The sequence below is a fragment of the Falco peregrinus genome, chromosome 5 (assembly GCF_023634155.1).
Source record: "Falco peregrinus isolate bFalPer1 chromosome 5, bFalPer1.pri, whole genome shotgun sequence".
Lineage (NCBI taxonomy): Eukaryota > Metazoa > Chordata > Aves > Falconiformes > Falconidae > Falco > Falco peregrinus.
The window spans coordinates 42,092,798-42,109,603 of NC_073725.1; the positions used below are offsets into that span (position 1 = coordinate 42,092,798).

Sequence of the window (16,806 nt, forward strand, 5' to 3'; positions counted from 1 at the left end):
ACCAGACTGATCCTCCAAACCAGTAAAGGTCAGCACAGTGGTGCCTTGGGGGGGACCCCAGTCTTAACTGACCTTAACACTTCAGGTTTTAAAAACGTGCGAGGTGAACTGCAAGGAAATGGAAATTGAGGATAGATGGAAAGGAGGCATCTTTAGCGCACCACCAAACTTTGACTGCAGAAGAACGAGAATTTTCAGGTATTGCCAGATTTCCCCAAAAGAGAGGCCTTTGGGTGCTGCTAAGCCTTCAGTCACCCAAGAAATATCTGTAGCTTCAGAGAGGCAGAAAGAGGTTAGCAAAGAATAAAAGGAATCAGTTCAGAACCAAGGCTGGAATGCAGGGATCCATAAGCTCACTCAGTATCTGCCAAATCTGAAACATTCTTCTGCTTCCAGCATCCCTAGTGAGGGAGACTATAACTGCTTCTCAGCAAAGGAAATTACTCACCAGCAGATTCTTGGGGTTATGAGTCTGATAACACTCTTACCTAAGGTCTCTCTGAAAGATGCTTTCCATCCCCTGTCTGCTCCAAAGAAGTCAGTGTTAAACACCAGGAACAAGTTATTACTGGAGCTCTTAATATTCGGAGGCAGTTCTGAGCCACAAAATTTCCCAAGGAGAGGAGCATGGGTGTCTGAGCCGTCATATACAGCCACATAATCTTTGTAGCAGGAGGGAGATATTTCGAGCTGGAAGCTGTTGAATCTGTAAAATACACTTGGAGCTTTAGGTATCACATTTTCATTTCTGTTCCTGTGTTACACGTGTTTTTAGTGCCTGAGGAAAGGCCCAAGTAATACCAGTAGCCAAAGCCATACACAAACATTTCTCTACAGGAACAAGCAAGCAGAACTATTAGCTGCATGACAAAACACTCCAGCCAACCACCCTCAAAGAAATTGTGACTTTCACCCACTGGGTCTCTTGCAAGGCAAGCTGTCAGCACACTTCAGCTTTCTGTGAAGCAGCACACCTCCGCTTTGCAAACACACCCTGTCTCACTTCTGCAGATTGTTCAGGCTGCAATTTCTTCGGGCACAAGTGGCATATAAAATTCAGGATCAGAGTGCAGACCATCTGGGTCTTCACCTTAGTTGGGAAATGTCCTCTCAATTCTTAATTCATGATCAGCATATATATTACAGAAGAATGTATCCTTTTTTTTTTTTGTGGTAGCAATATCCCTCTTTTAGGCAAGACAGCACACTCGGAAGTATACTCTTTCTGGGTGGGTATAATAATACTTGATCTGCAAAGTGAGTACCAGCCTTCTAAAAGAATATTTTTTTCTTATATAAACTCATAGATGTCTCGTAACTCCTCAAAGGCTGAAAGAATTTGACTAAAGCATGAGCTGCATTTTTAAAATCTCTTAGTCCTCTTGGTAACCAAACTGGGAAGTTAAAATTCTGGTGATGTTCTGCACAGAACAAGTTACAGAGAAAGATGTAAGGGAGCCTGAGGTTGATAAATGTGCCTTCAGTAGCCATTTCTCATTTTAGTTCAGCTTCCCCTTGGAAAAGGAAAGATAGAAAATTGTCAATAATTTCTGCCTTTAATTGGAGTCAGAGACCTCCCTTCCCCCTTAATAACAAGCTGAACTTGGATTACATACTTGAGGGCCACTACTTTGCCATTTCCAACTGTGATGTAGTACGAACAGTTCATGTTGTTGTGGTAATCAAGAACTGAATGGGCCGGACTGCTGATAACACCAACAGAGCCATTGAAAATGCCACCACAAGCTGTAGGGGAAACAGAAAAAAAGAGTGATTAGTGTCTGAATACTAGCTTGGTCCTAATTCTCATATTCTTGCAGGAGTTTAGCCATAAGGAAAGTCCTTGATAAATTAGAAGCAGTCTTTGCTGTATGCCTAAAACTTTTAAAGGTGGAAGTAACAGGTTGTTACTCATCCATACCAAATGTCAATGGCTCCATCTTTGTGCAGTAAAAAATTGAGCCTGATTTCAATTTTGCTGCAGTAGGACCAGGGAGCAGTGGGATGGGGCAGGTGCCCCATGCAGCAGTGTGATGAAGGTGTGTCTGGAGTAGTTCTGCACCCATTCTAGCTTGCCAAGAGAAACCTGGCTGATGTGTGGGCAAAGACATTCCTTCACCCAAACTCTGGCCCCATGGAAGCCTGTGAAAGTTTGGCAGCGACACAAAAGCAGCCACAGTTGTACTGAGCCCTGACCCTGCCTTTTCTGAAATAACTGTTCACAGAGCCTCATAATTCTTCCACCTCCTGGCAGGGCTAGGGCATCGCTGTAGCATTTGTTCTGTGCAGGAAGGCAGAGAGCAGTCCCAAGGTATCACTGACCCTGGGGAGTGTTCCGCACTTCACCCTGTGCTGGGACTTGCCAGCAGTGGGGGGTGGCTGAGTTGGAGGACTGCATACTTGCTCTCTGGCTGAGCAAGCTGTGAACTGCTTGGCTTCTCACACCACGGATGCTGATGAGGGCAGGATGTGGCTAATGTTTGTTCCCAGCTTCAGTGCTTGAGGGAACAAGAACTATTATAAAACCAACTTTAATCTCCATTGTTAGCTTCAGCCTTTATTTTATAATCCTAACTTAGCAAAAAACATTTCCCTGCGTCCTGTTGATTAACAGCTCAAAGCCACACACAGCTTTTCATGTTTTAAAGGACATGCCATTGCCCAGGCCACGACCTTAACAAAGGCAGTCCCATACAGGGTGCTGCTGGATGCAGAGCCCCTGGCTGCCCAGCGGCTCAGGCTGGCGGCCCCGGGAGCACTGGCAGATAAAGGACAGGGGCTGGGAGGATAAAGAAACAGTATTATTCTGCACTAGGAGGGGGAAGCATTTTTCATTTTTTTTTCAGCAAACAGTACAACTAGAGGGAAGAGGAATGTTAATTGCTAGAATCTGCTTTGTATACAACAACAAGCTAATAAGGCTTCAGTCATCTTTCTCAAATGTCAGAAGTCACAAGTCAGATAGCAGCAACTGACTTCAGTGAGTTATGAAGGTCTTTTCCATGAGTAACTGCACATTGTCATTTCTCAGTGCCATTCCCTCTGTCTTATCTGTATCAGGCCATTCATTTTATATAAAGAATTTAGCCTTATGCTTTTTGCTGTGGCTTCAAACATGAGGAATGCACTAAGGGAAATACCAAAGTTAAGAACTCACATTTTTCTCTGCAGTTAGAAAATGATGACTTAAATCAAAGTACTGTCTCTACAAGTTAAACCTAGAAAATACTAAAACAGGTTCTGAAAAGAAGATTAATCCTTTAGGGTATTTATATTTCATGTAAATTCTAAACTCAGTTGGAAACTTCTTTTTCTAATATGTATTTCCTCTTTAAAACAAAACACATTTCATGTGAATGACAAAAAGTTTAGGTGAAAATATTTATTAAAGAATAAAAATGTATCTAGATCCCGACTTTTATTTTTACTAATACCTGGCACTGCAAGAGGGTCATCAAATGGAGGCATATAGCTGGATCCATTTAAAGATCCTGTTTTGGTTCCCATTTTTAATAACGTAGTTTTAGTGTAACTGAGAATCAGACCATTCTCCTGTATATGATAAAATCTTTTAAATTAACTCAGTTAAATAAACAGGTTTCTCCTTAAACATTGTAAAAAAAACCATCCAACCAACCAACCAAACCCCTACGCCGCCCAAATGAGCTGCATTTGTTTTATACAGCAAAGAAGTGTTTCAGTTCCTGACTTGGTCCAATGTAGAGTCTTGAAATGAAAGTTGTGAGATAACACATCGGCCAGTGACAACACACACCAAGCAGCCCCATGTCCTGTTTCTGAGAGCTCTCTTTGGCAAGTGCAGAGGGAATACGAACCATCTACACCCATCTAAGTTATTCCCCAAATGAGGTACATTTCCTACACCAAACCATTATCCAGCTGGAGCATTCCTACCATCTAAAACCTAAAGAACAGGACAGTGGCTACTCACCAACTGTTGTGTATCTCGCCTGGAATCCAAAGCCTGCAACGTGGGAGTCAGTGTAGAAGTTGAGCAGCGTAGGTCCAAAGACACTGACCGGGGCAGGGAGCTGATTACCACAGAGCGTGATGAGAGGATGTGGGGTAACCCTCGTCCCACGGAAGATGCTTAATCCATCATAAAGACAAATTCTGCTCAAGAGTGCTGGGGCTGTGTGGACATATAATGCAGAAGTGTTAGCAGTGTATTTTCCTTGTGATCTACTGAGCTGCAAGTATATAGACCTCACGCAGGATAAGAATTAAATTTTATATTACTTTCCATTCCAGGATATCAGGATCTCATTTGCTTGCTGAGGAAGCAACTGTCGATTTTATAACATGCAGAAAAACTGAGGCAGAAAACGGCAGACATATATATATGTCTTGTATATAAAACATCAGACTGGTCTCATTCAACACATCCTATCATCTGGAAAAGGCTCCAGGCCCCTTGAGTTCATGGGATGAGGAAACACCATCTATGAGGAGATGAGAGGACCTAACAAAAGCATGGCTTGCCTCTGCAGGTCAAAGCAACATACCCTTTGTTACAGGCAGCCAACTCCCTGGTATTTCTTTCCCCTAATGCAGAAGTCAGCAGTCAGTGCAGGGAATTTCAAATCACTAAAAGTGAGAATTTTGGAAAACAAATAAACAGTTCATACACTAACATGTTTCAGAGCTGACTTCTTTCTCAATTCCCTCAAACTCTGGAGTACCTAAAACCAGATTCTTCAGGTTGACTCAGAAGACTAAAAAAAAAAATTCAATCTTGCAGTTTGCCACTGAAATGCTGTAACTGCGGCAGTCAGTGGACATCTGGAGATGACTGAGCCATAGGAAAACACCCAATGATTTTCAAGAGCAATCTGCTTTATGGGGCAAATCAGTGCAGATAGTAGGTTGAGTGAAAAGCGGCCCATTCAGAAGAACCAAAAACCATAGAAATGGGGAATGTACTGTTCTACTATTTTCTCCTATTGGTTTCCAGTTTCTCATTTGCAATTAGGTTTCTGGAGAAGACATCATCTCTCGATTCCCTGCCCTTCCTGACTTCCTAGCCACCTCACCATTCGCAAACATATTTGACTGAGACAAGAAGTCTCATAATACATTAAGCTCATGTAAGTTTAATGAAGGTCAGCAGCTGAGTTAGCATGCCAGGGAAATGTCACCAAAGAAGGACAAGCTGTGCTTTCAGTGTAAGGCTGTGAGTTTAGGCAGAGACCTGCCAAGCACCAGCCATCGGCACCCTGGGAGCTCAGAGCCATGTCACCGCCTCCCTGTCCAGCTGGGAGCCACAAGCATGGGGAGAAGTTGGTGGTACCCAGAGTGGTACCACCAAGGCATGTATGGTGGAAGCCAGAGAGGTTGGTATCGTGTGGAAGTGAGAAGGGAGCCACATGGGTTATACAAGAAAGCTGGATGAATGCTGTCAGTGAAAAACATAGTACACATCTACTGAAAAATGAGCTTCGTTAGTTGTTATGCTTGTAGAACAACCTGATGTCTTCTTTGTCTTCGTCTTCATCATTTACAAGCAAAATGGAAGCTGGGGTGTCACATGTTTGTTGAGGTTAAGTTATCATGTTCAGCAATCTGTTAGCAACAATGGGGCAGTTAAGGAAACTGCAAAGGATTAATAAAGAATTAACTAAATTTAACAGGAGAGATGCTGAGCCTACTGTTGCAGCAGAGTGACTCCTGCAGACTGTCCAGTCAAAACAAGCTGCTTCCTAGTGTTGCAGGAAACAGGATGACTCATATTGAACAGGATGACAAATAGGAATGGAGTGATAACTCTGTTTCACAAGAACAGCAGGGTGATCCCAGCAGTCAGGTATATTTTAGATCCTCTCTGGAGTTTTCATTTTAAAAGTCCTTCTCTCTCAATGAAGACAAAGTATTCTAACGTGTTTTACAATTATGGCAATAGGGAAATATGGTGTTTGTCTGACTCTAACAAGAGTAACTAAGCCAAAAACAATCAGCCACATCAGATACCTGATTATACTGTTAATAAAATAATTAATAAAAATATTCTTCATGTCTTACCCTATTATGAGAATACTTGACAGTGTGATTCAATTAAAGAGCATAATACACTTTTAAATACAAAAAAACAGGGGGGAAGAAACAGACACAAGTGCTATTTCAGAATGGAAAAAAATTGAGAAAGCAATTCAGGTCCTTTCCTGAAAAGACTTTGGAGAAAGGCATGAAGTGAAACAGATTTCTCAGCAAAGCAAAGGTCCACAATACCCACCACAAGTTGTTTTGAACTGCTGCACTGGGAAGAATAAAATGGCTGATGTAGAATTGTGAGCAAAAGTCTTTGGATCCTCATTTTTCAGGCAAATATCATTTATGACCCATGAATTCTGGCAGGACTGATGATTAAATGATCTCTATCCTATAACTTATTCTCTTGTTTACACTTTCCTTAATGCCTCATCATACTAAATGCATTATTATGTAAATAATGCCCAGCCTCAGCCTCTTCTGTTCTGTCTCCTCATGCCATACTTCCAGCCTCTACACATACTCAGCACATCATCAGCGATTCTCCTCTGTAGTTTATTTCCTCTAATTCTATCATCTTAGATCTTTTCTAGACCAAGTTCTGTCCCTTGCACTACAATGAAGCAGCTTTTCATGAGTCTCCAGAGATCTTTTCTTAGCCAGATGTCAGACCCACATCCTCTTTGAGCTGACAGGCACTTTCCACATAGCTGTCGCTGTTTTTCTTCATAAAATCTTGTCTACTAAGAGCTTTTGCTCATCCTTCTGGTATTACTGTATTCTCTCTTCCGATTCATCCATGAGGATTCAATGAAACATCTTCTCTCCTGTCTTTCTCTATCTCCATATTAGCTCTGTATAATCTCATTTGCAAGGACAGATGCAACTACTATCTCTGTGCTGATGACCCCGTAAGTGTACTTCCTACCTCCAGGCCTCTTTCTGTTCAGCCTAAAATCTTATTTCTGTCTCTCAACAAAACCATTCAACAGGAGAGCCCCGCTGCCCCCCCGCCAAGTCTTCCATTCCATCCTCTTTATTTATGCCTCACCATTTTGCCTGCTCTCACTAGGTCCATGTCCATGATTTTGTTCTCTCTAGGTTTTCACATCCAGGCTAGATCTAAATATTGTCAATTTTTTCCATTTATTATCTTTAATATAAACTCTTCCCCATCCTTCACATAGCTATGACTCTCACCCAAGAAACAGTAATTTTTCCAAGATAGATACTGTACCATTCGTTCCTCTAGCCTTAACAGTATTTCTTCCAAATTCTGCTCAAGAGATCAATTATTTGGCCTGATGTTATGAATCCTTTTTCTTTGAATTGCTGTGTGTATTTGCTTTCAGGGCCTTTTGTTATCTATCTGCACTCTATTTAAATAATCATCTCTTGGTACCGGTCAGCTTTTGACACATTGACTCATGTCTCCAAAGTTCACATAGTAAGAGCTTCAGTTGCCCTTACATTACAGTTTGAAATATGCTTTGTGCTGTCTTCCTTCCAATTAGCAGAAATTTCTGTCCAGTCTCATTACTCTCCATCAAATCATTTATTTGATATGATGCCTGCATAAAAACTTTGACCAAACTTGGGTCTCTAACTATCTGATCACTAATAACAATGTCCTCTTTCCATCTTTCTGTCTATAGCCATAGATTCTATTTCATTTTGTATTGAGGCAGAACCTGTCTTTTCATTTAAAGTTTGTAAAACTTAAAATAATGAGCTTTTGGTTCACAACTGTAGTTTCTGCTATAAATGGTAATGCAATTAGTACTTACTAATGTAAAGTAATATGCGTATATATAATCCTATGCAATACATTAACCAGCTCCATAGCACAAGATACTATTTTGAAAGCAAGGAATTCCAAGTCTTTCATATATGCATATCTCTATATATCTCCTCTTTCAAAATAACCTATTGCAAAACTTGGCTACTTTCTGAATTGCCTAGAAACAACTGAGAAATCAGATAAAAAAAATTCCAAAATGAAGCAGTGACCCTATCCTAGATTGCAAAATTACAGTTGCATGTTTAGAAAAAAAAAGGAGAAATAAACAAATTATTAGAACATTTTTCAGGCTGACATGGTATCAACACAAATACGGTTATTTTGTATGGACAGAGTATAAATACTACAGAATTCTAAAAGCAGGTATTGCAGGAGGCGGAGGATTTGGAAACTGACTAGTCCCCCTTATGATTGGAGCCCCAGACATAGCATTCCCCCGCATAAACAACATGAGTTTCTGACTGCTTCCTCCCCCACAGCCATTTCCCCTAATTTTCCATGATTTGGAACTCAGATTTTATTGGATGTTACATTCATACTTGAAGAGTATTACAGCCATTTAATAATGCACTGTCATAGCTGTCCTAGAGGTGTATTTGTAGGGACATTCATCTGAATAAAGCTTATGACCAAAAGATGGATGTGATTAATTATTTCTTAGCTAGTAAGTTTACTAAGATAGATAAATAAGCTTTGTTTATTACTTTAGTATGTTAGATTTGTGTAGACCGCTAATCCAAGGAGGGAGGACAGATTTAGAATCATAGAATCATAGAATTGTTTAGGTTGGAAAAGACCTTTAAGACCATCGAGTCCAACCATTAATTTAGCACTACCAAGTCCACCACTCATTTGTTATAATAATTTCATTATTATAAAATAACCAAACACAACAATGCAGGTGGTACTGCAAGAAGCAAGTGAAACAGGCAAATCATAAGAGAGGTTCTATAACTATATTCAGTTTTGCACAGGATGCAACATTCTTCAGGCTGCAAGTAAATCAGAGACTAAGCTAAATTCTATTCATAGGGTTAATCTTGCCTATGTTTTGCTGCCCAAATCTTAAGTATCTTGTGTAAGTTATTGTCTACTTCTTCTTGTAATAGTCAATGGTAAAGAGGGTGATGGGGGACTTCAGAAGGCATTTCATTCCACCTGTACAACACATCTGGTTTTGAGTTTAAAGAACTTTTTCTCTTCACTATAGGAGGAGATAAATCTAGATGATAACCTAAATTAGGTGTCTATTTTCAGAGGCTCAAAGTCTGATAAAACCAATTTTTCTACCTATCATGAAGCAGCCAATTTAGATTGAATTATGATCACAAAATCAACAAATGCAGTTCTTTCTTGCTCTGTTACTTGCTATATTTAGGGCTTAATAGAGATTTAATATTAAGTACATGCATGTCATATTCATTTCATTTCAGATACTGACATTATATCACTGCTGTGGGTTAATGGCCTCATTTGGAGTTGTTCTTTATAATCAGAGCAGGCGTCTCATCATAATTGAAAACATAACTACTCTATAGCAGAGATCCGTGACAAACCCATGAAGTCATTCAATTTTGTACCACTGTGTCTCTGCACTACAGGCAATTACTTTCTGCCTTCTAATTTTCTGGAAAAGATATATCAACCAGTTAATGTCAATGAGATATGTATGCCTTACAGGCATTATTTTAAATACTTCATTTCATTACTAAACAACCATGAAAAAAACAACAATTGGATTTCTTTTGAAAGGTCAAATAGGTAGTAAGTTATGTTAATTGGACATGTAACTAAACTTTAAAAAGCCAGTCCAGAATATCTGTACTAAATGGTTAAAATTTTAAAGGCCACACTCGGCAACAATCTTAATCAGGTGCAATGCTTCCTTGCATATGGAATAGCTGTAAATGTTTTTAACAGATGCTGCCACAAGTTGTTGTGCCTTTTCAAAAGAACTAAGGGAGTTCACGCTTGAAACCCTTAGGCACATGTGCTAAACATACTCAGTGAGACTGAAGAGTAAGTTTTCACTTTTGCACGATAGTTTATAAGATCATAGAATCATACAATAGTTTAGGTTAGAAAAGACTCTTAAGATCATCGAGTTCAACCATTAACCTAGCACTGCCAAGTCCACCACTAAATCGTGTCCCTAAGTGCCACATCTACACGTCTTTTAAACACCTCCAGGGATGATGACTCAGCCACCTCCCTGGGCAGCTTGTTCCAATCCTTCACCACCCTTTCAGCAAATAAATTTTTCCTAATATCCATCTAAACTTCCCCCGGAGCAAACTGAGGTCATTCCTCCTTGTCTTACCACTTGTATCTGGGAGAAGAGACCAATCCCCACTGCCTACAACCTCCTCTCAGGTAGTTGCAGAGAGCAATAAGGTCTCCCCTGAACCTCCTCCTCTCCAGGCTAAGCAACCCCAGTTCCCTCAGCCACTTCTCCTAAGACCTGTTCTCTAGACCCTTCACCAGCTTTGTTGCCCTTCTCTGGACATGCTCCAGCACCTCTATGTCTTTCTTGTATTTATTTGCATACCTCACATTTAAGTTTTCATGTAATTTCTGAACTTTTCAATCTTCTTTCCAATTTAAGCCCAGACAACTTCTCATTGCTACAGGGTTGTATTTTAAGATTTTTTGAAAAAACACTAATAATCAACTACTGAAGGAGTGTCATACTTCCTCTTTTAGAATCAAATGTCCTTTAGCTTATATCCACAGCTCTTTCATGTGATTGAGGACTTTTAGTTTGTGTAGCCTAAAGAAGCCTATAACAGTAAAGCAGCAAACTGCCCTACAAGAAGGAGAATATCTTTAGTATTTATTTAGCTCTGTGTTTATTATTATGTCTGTATCACTTACCTCTTTGCTTTGACCTTCTTGATTATAAAAGCTTGAATCCATTTAACTGAATGCACAAACAGAATACAGATCAGTAATGTACTCGTAGAGGTGTCAAAATTGGCATCATCTGATTCAGCCTAATGTTTTGTGTGTCTCCTGAATAATAATGTCCTCTAGATGAAGAACTTAACGTAATTTCTCTGGTTTACATTTATTTTTTTTTAAAAAAAAACAAAAACGTATAGTAGCAGTTTGTCTTAGGGGAAGAAAAAAATGCTTCAGATAAAATCATAATCAAATCAAATCTTTGTCTCAGACCTAAATTAAGTTTGGACCAGAATACTTTTGAATTCTAAACAGTTTGAAAACTTAAAAAGACAATAAAAGAATCCTATTTGACATTATTCTTTGGTCTTAAGAAAAATTCAAATTATGCACCCCAGTTTAATAACAAATTACTTAAAAATCTCTTAGTCTAGGTGACTTCACAGGAACCAAATTAAGATGGCCTCAAAATACAGGATGCCACCACCCAAGTAGTCTGGAGATACTGATTCCTTTGTGTTAACATTACATCTACACCCATACAAATTTGACCCTATCAAAGTTGGGCAAGTTTTACCATTCACACCAATGAGACCATGATATTAAACATATTATTTCTTGGCTAATTTTTGCTGAACTGGACAATCTCAAGAGGGACTTTTGTTCATCGGTGTATACAATGTAACAACTTTTCTACGTTTTCAGTTACTGTAGTCTTCCATGTAGTTTCACATGTATATGTTTGTACATCCTTGTAAAACACCTGAGTAAAGGTGTATCTATTTTATCAGTTAAGGAAACAGAAGCACTGAAAAGAAAAACAGCTGGCCTAAGGTCAAAAAGATTGTAAGGCTCAATGGCAAAAAACCCCACAGAAGCAAAGACCCAAATTGGCCACAGTCACTCTTATACTCCAACCACCTGGCAAATTCCCGACTTCATTGCTGCAAGATATTCAGCAGGTGAGATCTAGCTTCACTCTTCAGTGATGCAAAACTGAACCCTGGAAACTATACCTGTAAAATGTTTTCTGTAAATGTTTTTCAGAATAGACCAGCAAATTAAACCATCAACCTTTTTCCATGATAGATGATTTGTATGTTTTCAAGAAAGAAGCTATACTTCACAGTATGTAGTGAAATTGTGAAGAACTAGTTACCTTCCAAGTGGAAAGTCTCAAACTCGAGGATCACCAGTGACTGTGGTCCCTGGTCTATGATATAACTGCAGTTCAGGTTGTTATCATACTGACTAGGGTAGTTAGGAGAGACGATACGACCTGCTGGGCTGGTGAAATTTACTCCACATCCTGCAAACATAAAGAAGACATAATCCAGGTGATAACATCATTCCAGTTTTGCAGTGACAAAACCAGTAATATGCACAAGGACCTTACCTCACCCTAAGAGGCTGGACAAAAAATCAGGGAGAGTAGTATATATCATGATGGCAAAAGTAGGTCTTGCACACAAACACAGCAGTGGTTTTGGGAAACACAGACCCTTCCCACCTACAACCTCACACAGTATCTTGGAGTGTCTTGGACAAACCAGGCCATAGCTCCTCAGCCCACTGATGAGGACACAGCACTGCATTCTTATGGGTTTGGAGCCTGCACGTTTCAAAATCCCTTTGTACATATAAATTTAGCTGAGTTGGATGGGGTGTTAATGGTACACATCAGCAGTTTAGCCTCATTTGAAAACACCCATTTTAGCCCAAGTGGTACCATTCTTGCTTCATGCCTGACAGCCAGGAGGATACAGGCTGCTGTAGGGCATTTCTGGGTTGCTTTGCTATAAGCAGAGGCAGGAAAGGTTTGCCATCCTGAGCTTCTCAAGCACACAGAACTGCTCATTTAATGGAGCTCCTTCTGATCCTAATGACTTGCATGGCCTTGGGGTTTCTCTTTATTTTAAGCTACAGGCTTAAAGGAGTGCAGTGCATAGTGAAACGCTGGTATAAGATTAGCAGCAGGCATATGAAGCCTGTGATTGTCTCCACTAAGAGGTTGTTAGTTGGTACTGACAACACTAGTTCAGACATTATAAAAACAAAAGCAGTTTCCATTCAGAATTCCGTAAATTCCAGTGGTGTCTTCCTCTAAGCACTTAATTTCTCACTGTTTTAATCTGAATCCAGTGAAGGGAAAGTGGTTTCCTTTGGCAGCATTCTACAAAAACATCCTGAACAACAGACAACAATTGAGCATCACCTCCTACACTTCTGGTGGGTTTGACTTTCCCAAGCAGATGCCACGATTAAAGAAATGAAGAGGCCCAACCAAGAAATGCCACTTGAGCTATATGAAATGCAAATACAACAAAGCAAAGCAAAGGCCTGAGCAGGTAGTCATTTCTTCTCCTGAGAGCAGTTTATGTGAAGGGCATGGGCTATACCATACACAAGAGAAATTACCACAGTTTCAGCATGTGCCTTGGAAAGAATAGGGATAAAAATTCTAAAGGAGGAACTGATCCTTTTTAATTTTTAAAAAGATGATAGCTTTAGCTTCCAAGTATTTTAACTATGGAGAAACAAATTCTTAAATTTTATAGGCTATTCTTTTTTTTTTTTTTTTTGGCAGACCGGAAAGGCAAAAGTGGTTAAGAATAACTACGAAGTTATAGATGCATTGAGGATCTTTGGCAAGTCCAATACTGGAGCACACAGTAGCTCCATTGCATTCAGTAAGGAAACTCTTGGTTTCAAAACCTGGGCAGAGGCTTCAATGCCTTGTTGGACTGAGTTCTGAATTGCTACACACTTATCAAACTACTCCAAAATGGACCAACAGAGCAGCCATCTGGCTTTAATATTACTTACTGCTTATGAAAGATGCAGAGAAACCTTGCCCGGGAGCATCCTGAGATTGAAATACTGTAGTTACCACATTGTTTGGAGCAACAACAGGACCAGGAGCTGAACTTCCACATCCCATGGTTAACAAAGCTGTTGCTGCTTCTTCATTTCCTCTCCACACCTGACAAGCCCAGATCAGAAATGGTTTAGTGCTTTCAAAGCCGTTTGTGGGAACCCACCAGGAATTGCATATGCAATTGTTCTTTCCATAGACTTAGGGTAGGATTCATCTCACTGAATCTTAGAGATCTAAACTGGAGCTAATCACTCTCCATTCACTCTACAATCAGCGGAGACAACTTCTCCAAGGAGTGAATCACAGTGAATAACTTAGGTTGCCAGAGCCCTCTGAAGGGCATCTGGATGTCATTTGCTCAAACCACTGCTGATAATAAAGCACATGTAAATCAGGTCCAGGAAACCAGAGAAAAACATTTTATGCACATCATTACTACCTCCATTTTGTCTCTGCGAACTTATCTCCATACACCCTATGACTATGAATGTCTGTGTAGCAATGAATTATTAAATGCAATCCTTACATTATTCATAAGTCAACAAAACCCAAAGCTGTCATGCTAGGTTAATATAGAGGCATCAAACTGGAAGATCTGGATCCCTAATATCTAGTTTTGCTAATAAAAAATTACTCCCATTTTCGTTAGTTGTATTCACTTGTTCAATGACAAGTATCAAATCACTCAGAGTTAACAAAATAATATAATTCACAGAAAATATAATAAAGAAACAGACAATTCTTAAAAAATACTACTTCAGCTGTACCAATAGCCAATTTAAGTTTAATCAAACCATGCATGCAAGAAGCACGTGCAGGTTTAGGTAGGTATTTAAGTGAAACCCTCTTCAGGTAATCACTTAAACATGTACTTGAAGCTCACAGTTTAAGCACTGAATTTCAACACACATGTAAATAAAACACAGGCATAAATGTTTGATGTTTCTGAGTGCTTAAATAATTTCCTGAATCAGAATGTTTACTGCCAAGGATTAAAATGTCTGCTTTAAGAAAAATATATTTACTTTAATAATAAATTTATTTTTCATCAGTGTGTTGGAACAGGTTTTTTACTGGTACCTTATACCAAAAATATATTATATATAATGTTTAAAATAATGGGTTCAAAAGAAGTCTAGTGGTACTAGAACAACCACATGAAATTGTGGTTGCTCTAAGCAACCATTCTAGAAAGGGTTATCCAAGGGTTAGTGTGTAAGTGTGGACATATTAATCACCTCATTCATCTGGCCAGGTATCTGAGGCAATGGATGCTCAAAGGATTAATATAAACTGGCATGGCCAAGATTTTGTGAAGTCACTGTTGATTTTGGATTCCCTTTTTTTGGCTGCTCAGAATAAATGGAAGAAAGTTGCACCTGTTCCACACTTTTTCATATCCAGACACCTTCATACATCTCAAATTGGACATTCAGAACTGGGGATGGACATCACCAAAAATTTCAGATTTTTCTCTATGGAGAAAATCTCCAGTTGACATAGTTTTGACTATGTCATTCAGAACGGTTTAGAAATCTGAAATTAAAGGACCTTTACTGAGTGGCATTAAGACTTCCATGTTAGTGAAATTTATCATTACATACTACATCAATTAATCGGTGGAGCAGGCTATGAAAAGATAAATCTATTAGGTGTTTTTTTTCCACAGCCTTAAAAAATGAGTGTAACTGTGGTTTGTACATTAGTAGGTATAGATCAGAATTAGTAGGTATAGATCAGGTGTACAGCTGCTCAGGTCTTCCTACATGTTGTCTAATTACATTTGCCCTTTTTTTTCAAGTGGGAGTTGTACTGCTGTGGAGAAAATGAGCACAAAACCACTGAACATATGCCAAATGCCTGAGAAAAAAAAAGGACCCTGAAAAATTCAAAGCATGTCCACTCCATTCGATTGCTTTGAAAACAAGCGGCTCTTGACAACCTATGAAAGATAATAATGCTATCTTTGTTTTCTGAGATTAAAAAAGGAAGGATTAATGCAACTTGGACAGTTTATATAGTTATATAAAGAATTTTTGTGAAATTATAGTGTTACATTCCTGTTTTTTTACTCACTGGAGTAATTGAAAAGGACTTTTCATTACACTGTATTTTCTCATTATATCCTGGTTTTGGAGTCATATGTACTTTTTTTATATTTTTCATATTTGGGGGAGCATATAGGGTGATAGGACCCTGCTGGAAGTGGAACCTCAAGAACTGATAAAAATTAAAGATATATACAAGCCAGCTCTCAAGGCACACAGAAAATTGACTGTATTGGTACAAGGACTTGTTTGTATTTCCTGAATTTTGTGCCTTGACAATCCTAACCGTGATGGTTGAAAATAAAGTATTCTGGAATTGTGTCTTCTTAAAGCAGTGCTCTGCTCATCTAACACCAACAATTATTTTACCTTCACATAACTGCTCTGGCAACTTCCATTGGTATCTGGAATCTGGAAGTTACTGTGGAAGTTCATCTCCAAGTGTTTGCTTTCATGTGTAATGATGGTCCATGTGCATCTGGTGTTCACGGGAAAGTTTTGAGGCCAATGAGGAGACTTGATCATACCATTATCTGAATGAATGATTCCACCACACCCTGGAAAAAATAGTAATAGGCAGGAGAAATGTTCAAATATTTCCCGTTGGTGTCAGCTTTGAATGGCTGCTTGCTTCTGTGGCTTCAAGAGCAAGACAGGAAAACCCTGACACCCATCCAAACTTCATTTACCCCTCTTTTAATTAATTTTCTTTCTCCCACCCCTGCAGCAAGGAGGTAGGTACACTCTAGAGAAGGCCTTTCTTTGTATTTCACTTTTTCTTCTTCACAAGCTCCTTCTTGCCAGTTCATACCCTTTTGCTGTAGTCCGTCTATATACTGCTGACAAATACAAGTGTGTGTTGCTCAAAGAGAGAGTAAGGGTCAGAGATACATCAACAAGAAGCTGCTTCTGAGACTGTGCAGGCTCCTTCCCACATCCCACAGGATGCACATCATGACTGACAGCCATTCAGAACTCCCCCCGAGGGAAAAAAGCTCAATCTACTGCTGAATCCTTTTTTTTTCTCATTCTGCAACATGCGAATATTGCAGTTCCACATGTGAATCTACCCAAGGCACATCTGTTCACCCAGGGCTAAATGGTGACTTCTCCTCCAGCTCAGGGAGCCCTGTGGATCTCAGTGGGATTATGGAGAGGGCTGAAAAACATGC

At 39.4% G+C, this 16,806-nt stretch overlaps 1 protein-coding gene across 1 annotated transcript in view; it reads right to left on the bottom strand.

The window, feature by feature from the left end:
* Nucleotides 1-16,806, bottom strand: part of CUBN (cubilin) — a 155,117-nt gene that overhangs the window by 16,758 nt on the left and 121,553 nt on the right. The window contains exons 58-63 of the mRNA XM_005228854.4: nt 16,004-16,191; nt 13,535-13,691; nt 11,868-12,017; nt 3,953-4,153; nt 1,617-1,746; nt 489-706 (exon numbers count right to left, since the gene is read on the bottom strand). Coding sequence (XP_005228911.3) covers nt 489-706; nt 1,617-1,746; nt 3,953-4,153; nt 11,868-12,017; nt 13,535-13,691; nt 16,004-16,191 — 1,044 coding nt within the window. The remainder of the gene's footprint in view (nt 1-488; nt 707-1,616; nt 1,747-3,952; nt 4,154-11,867; nt 12,018-13,534; nt 13,692-16,003; nt 16,192-16,806) is intronic.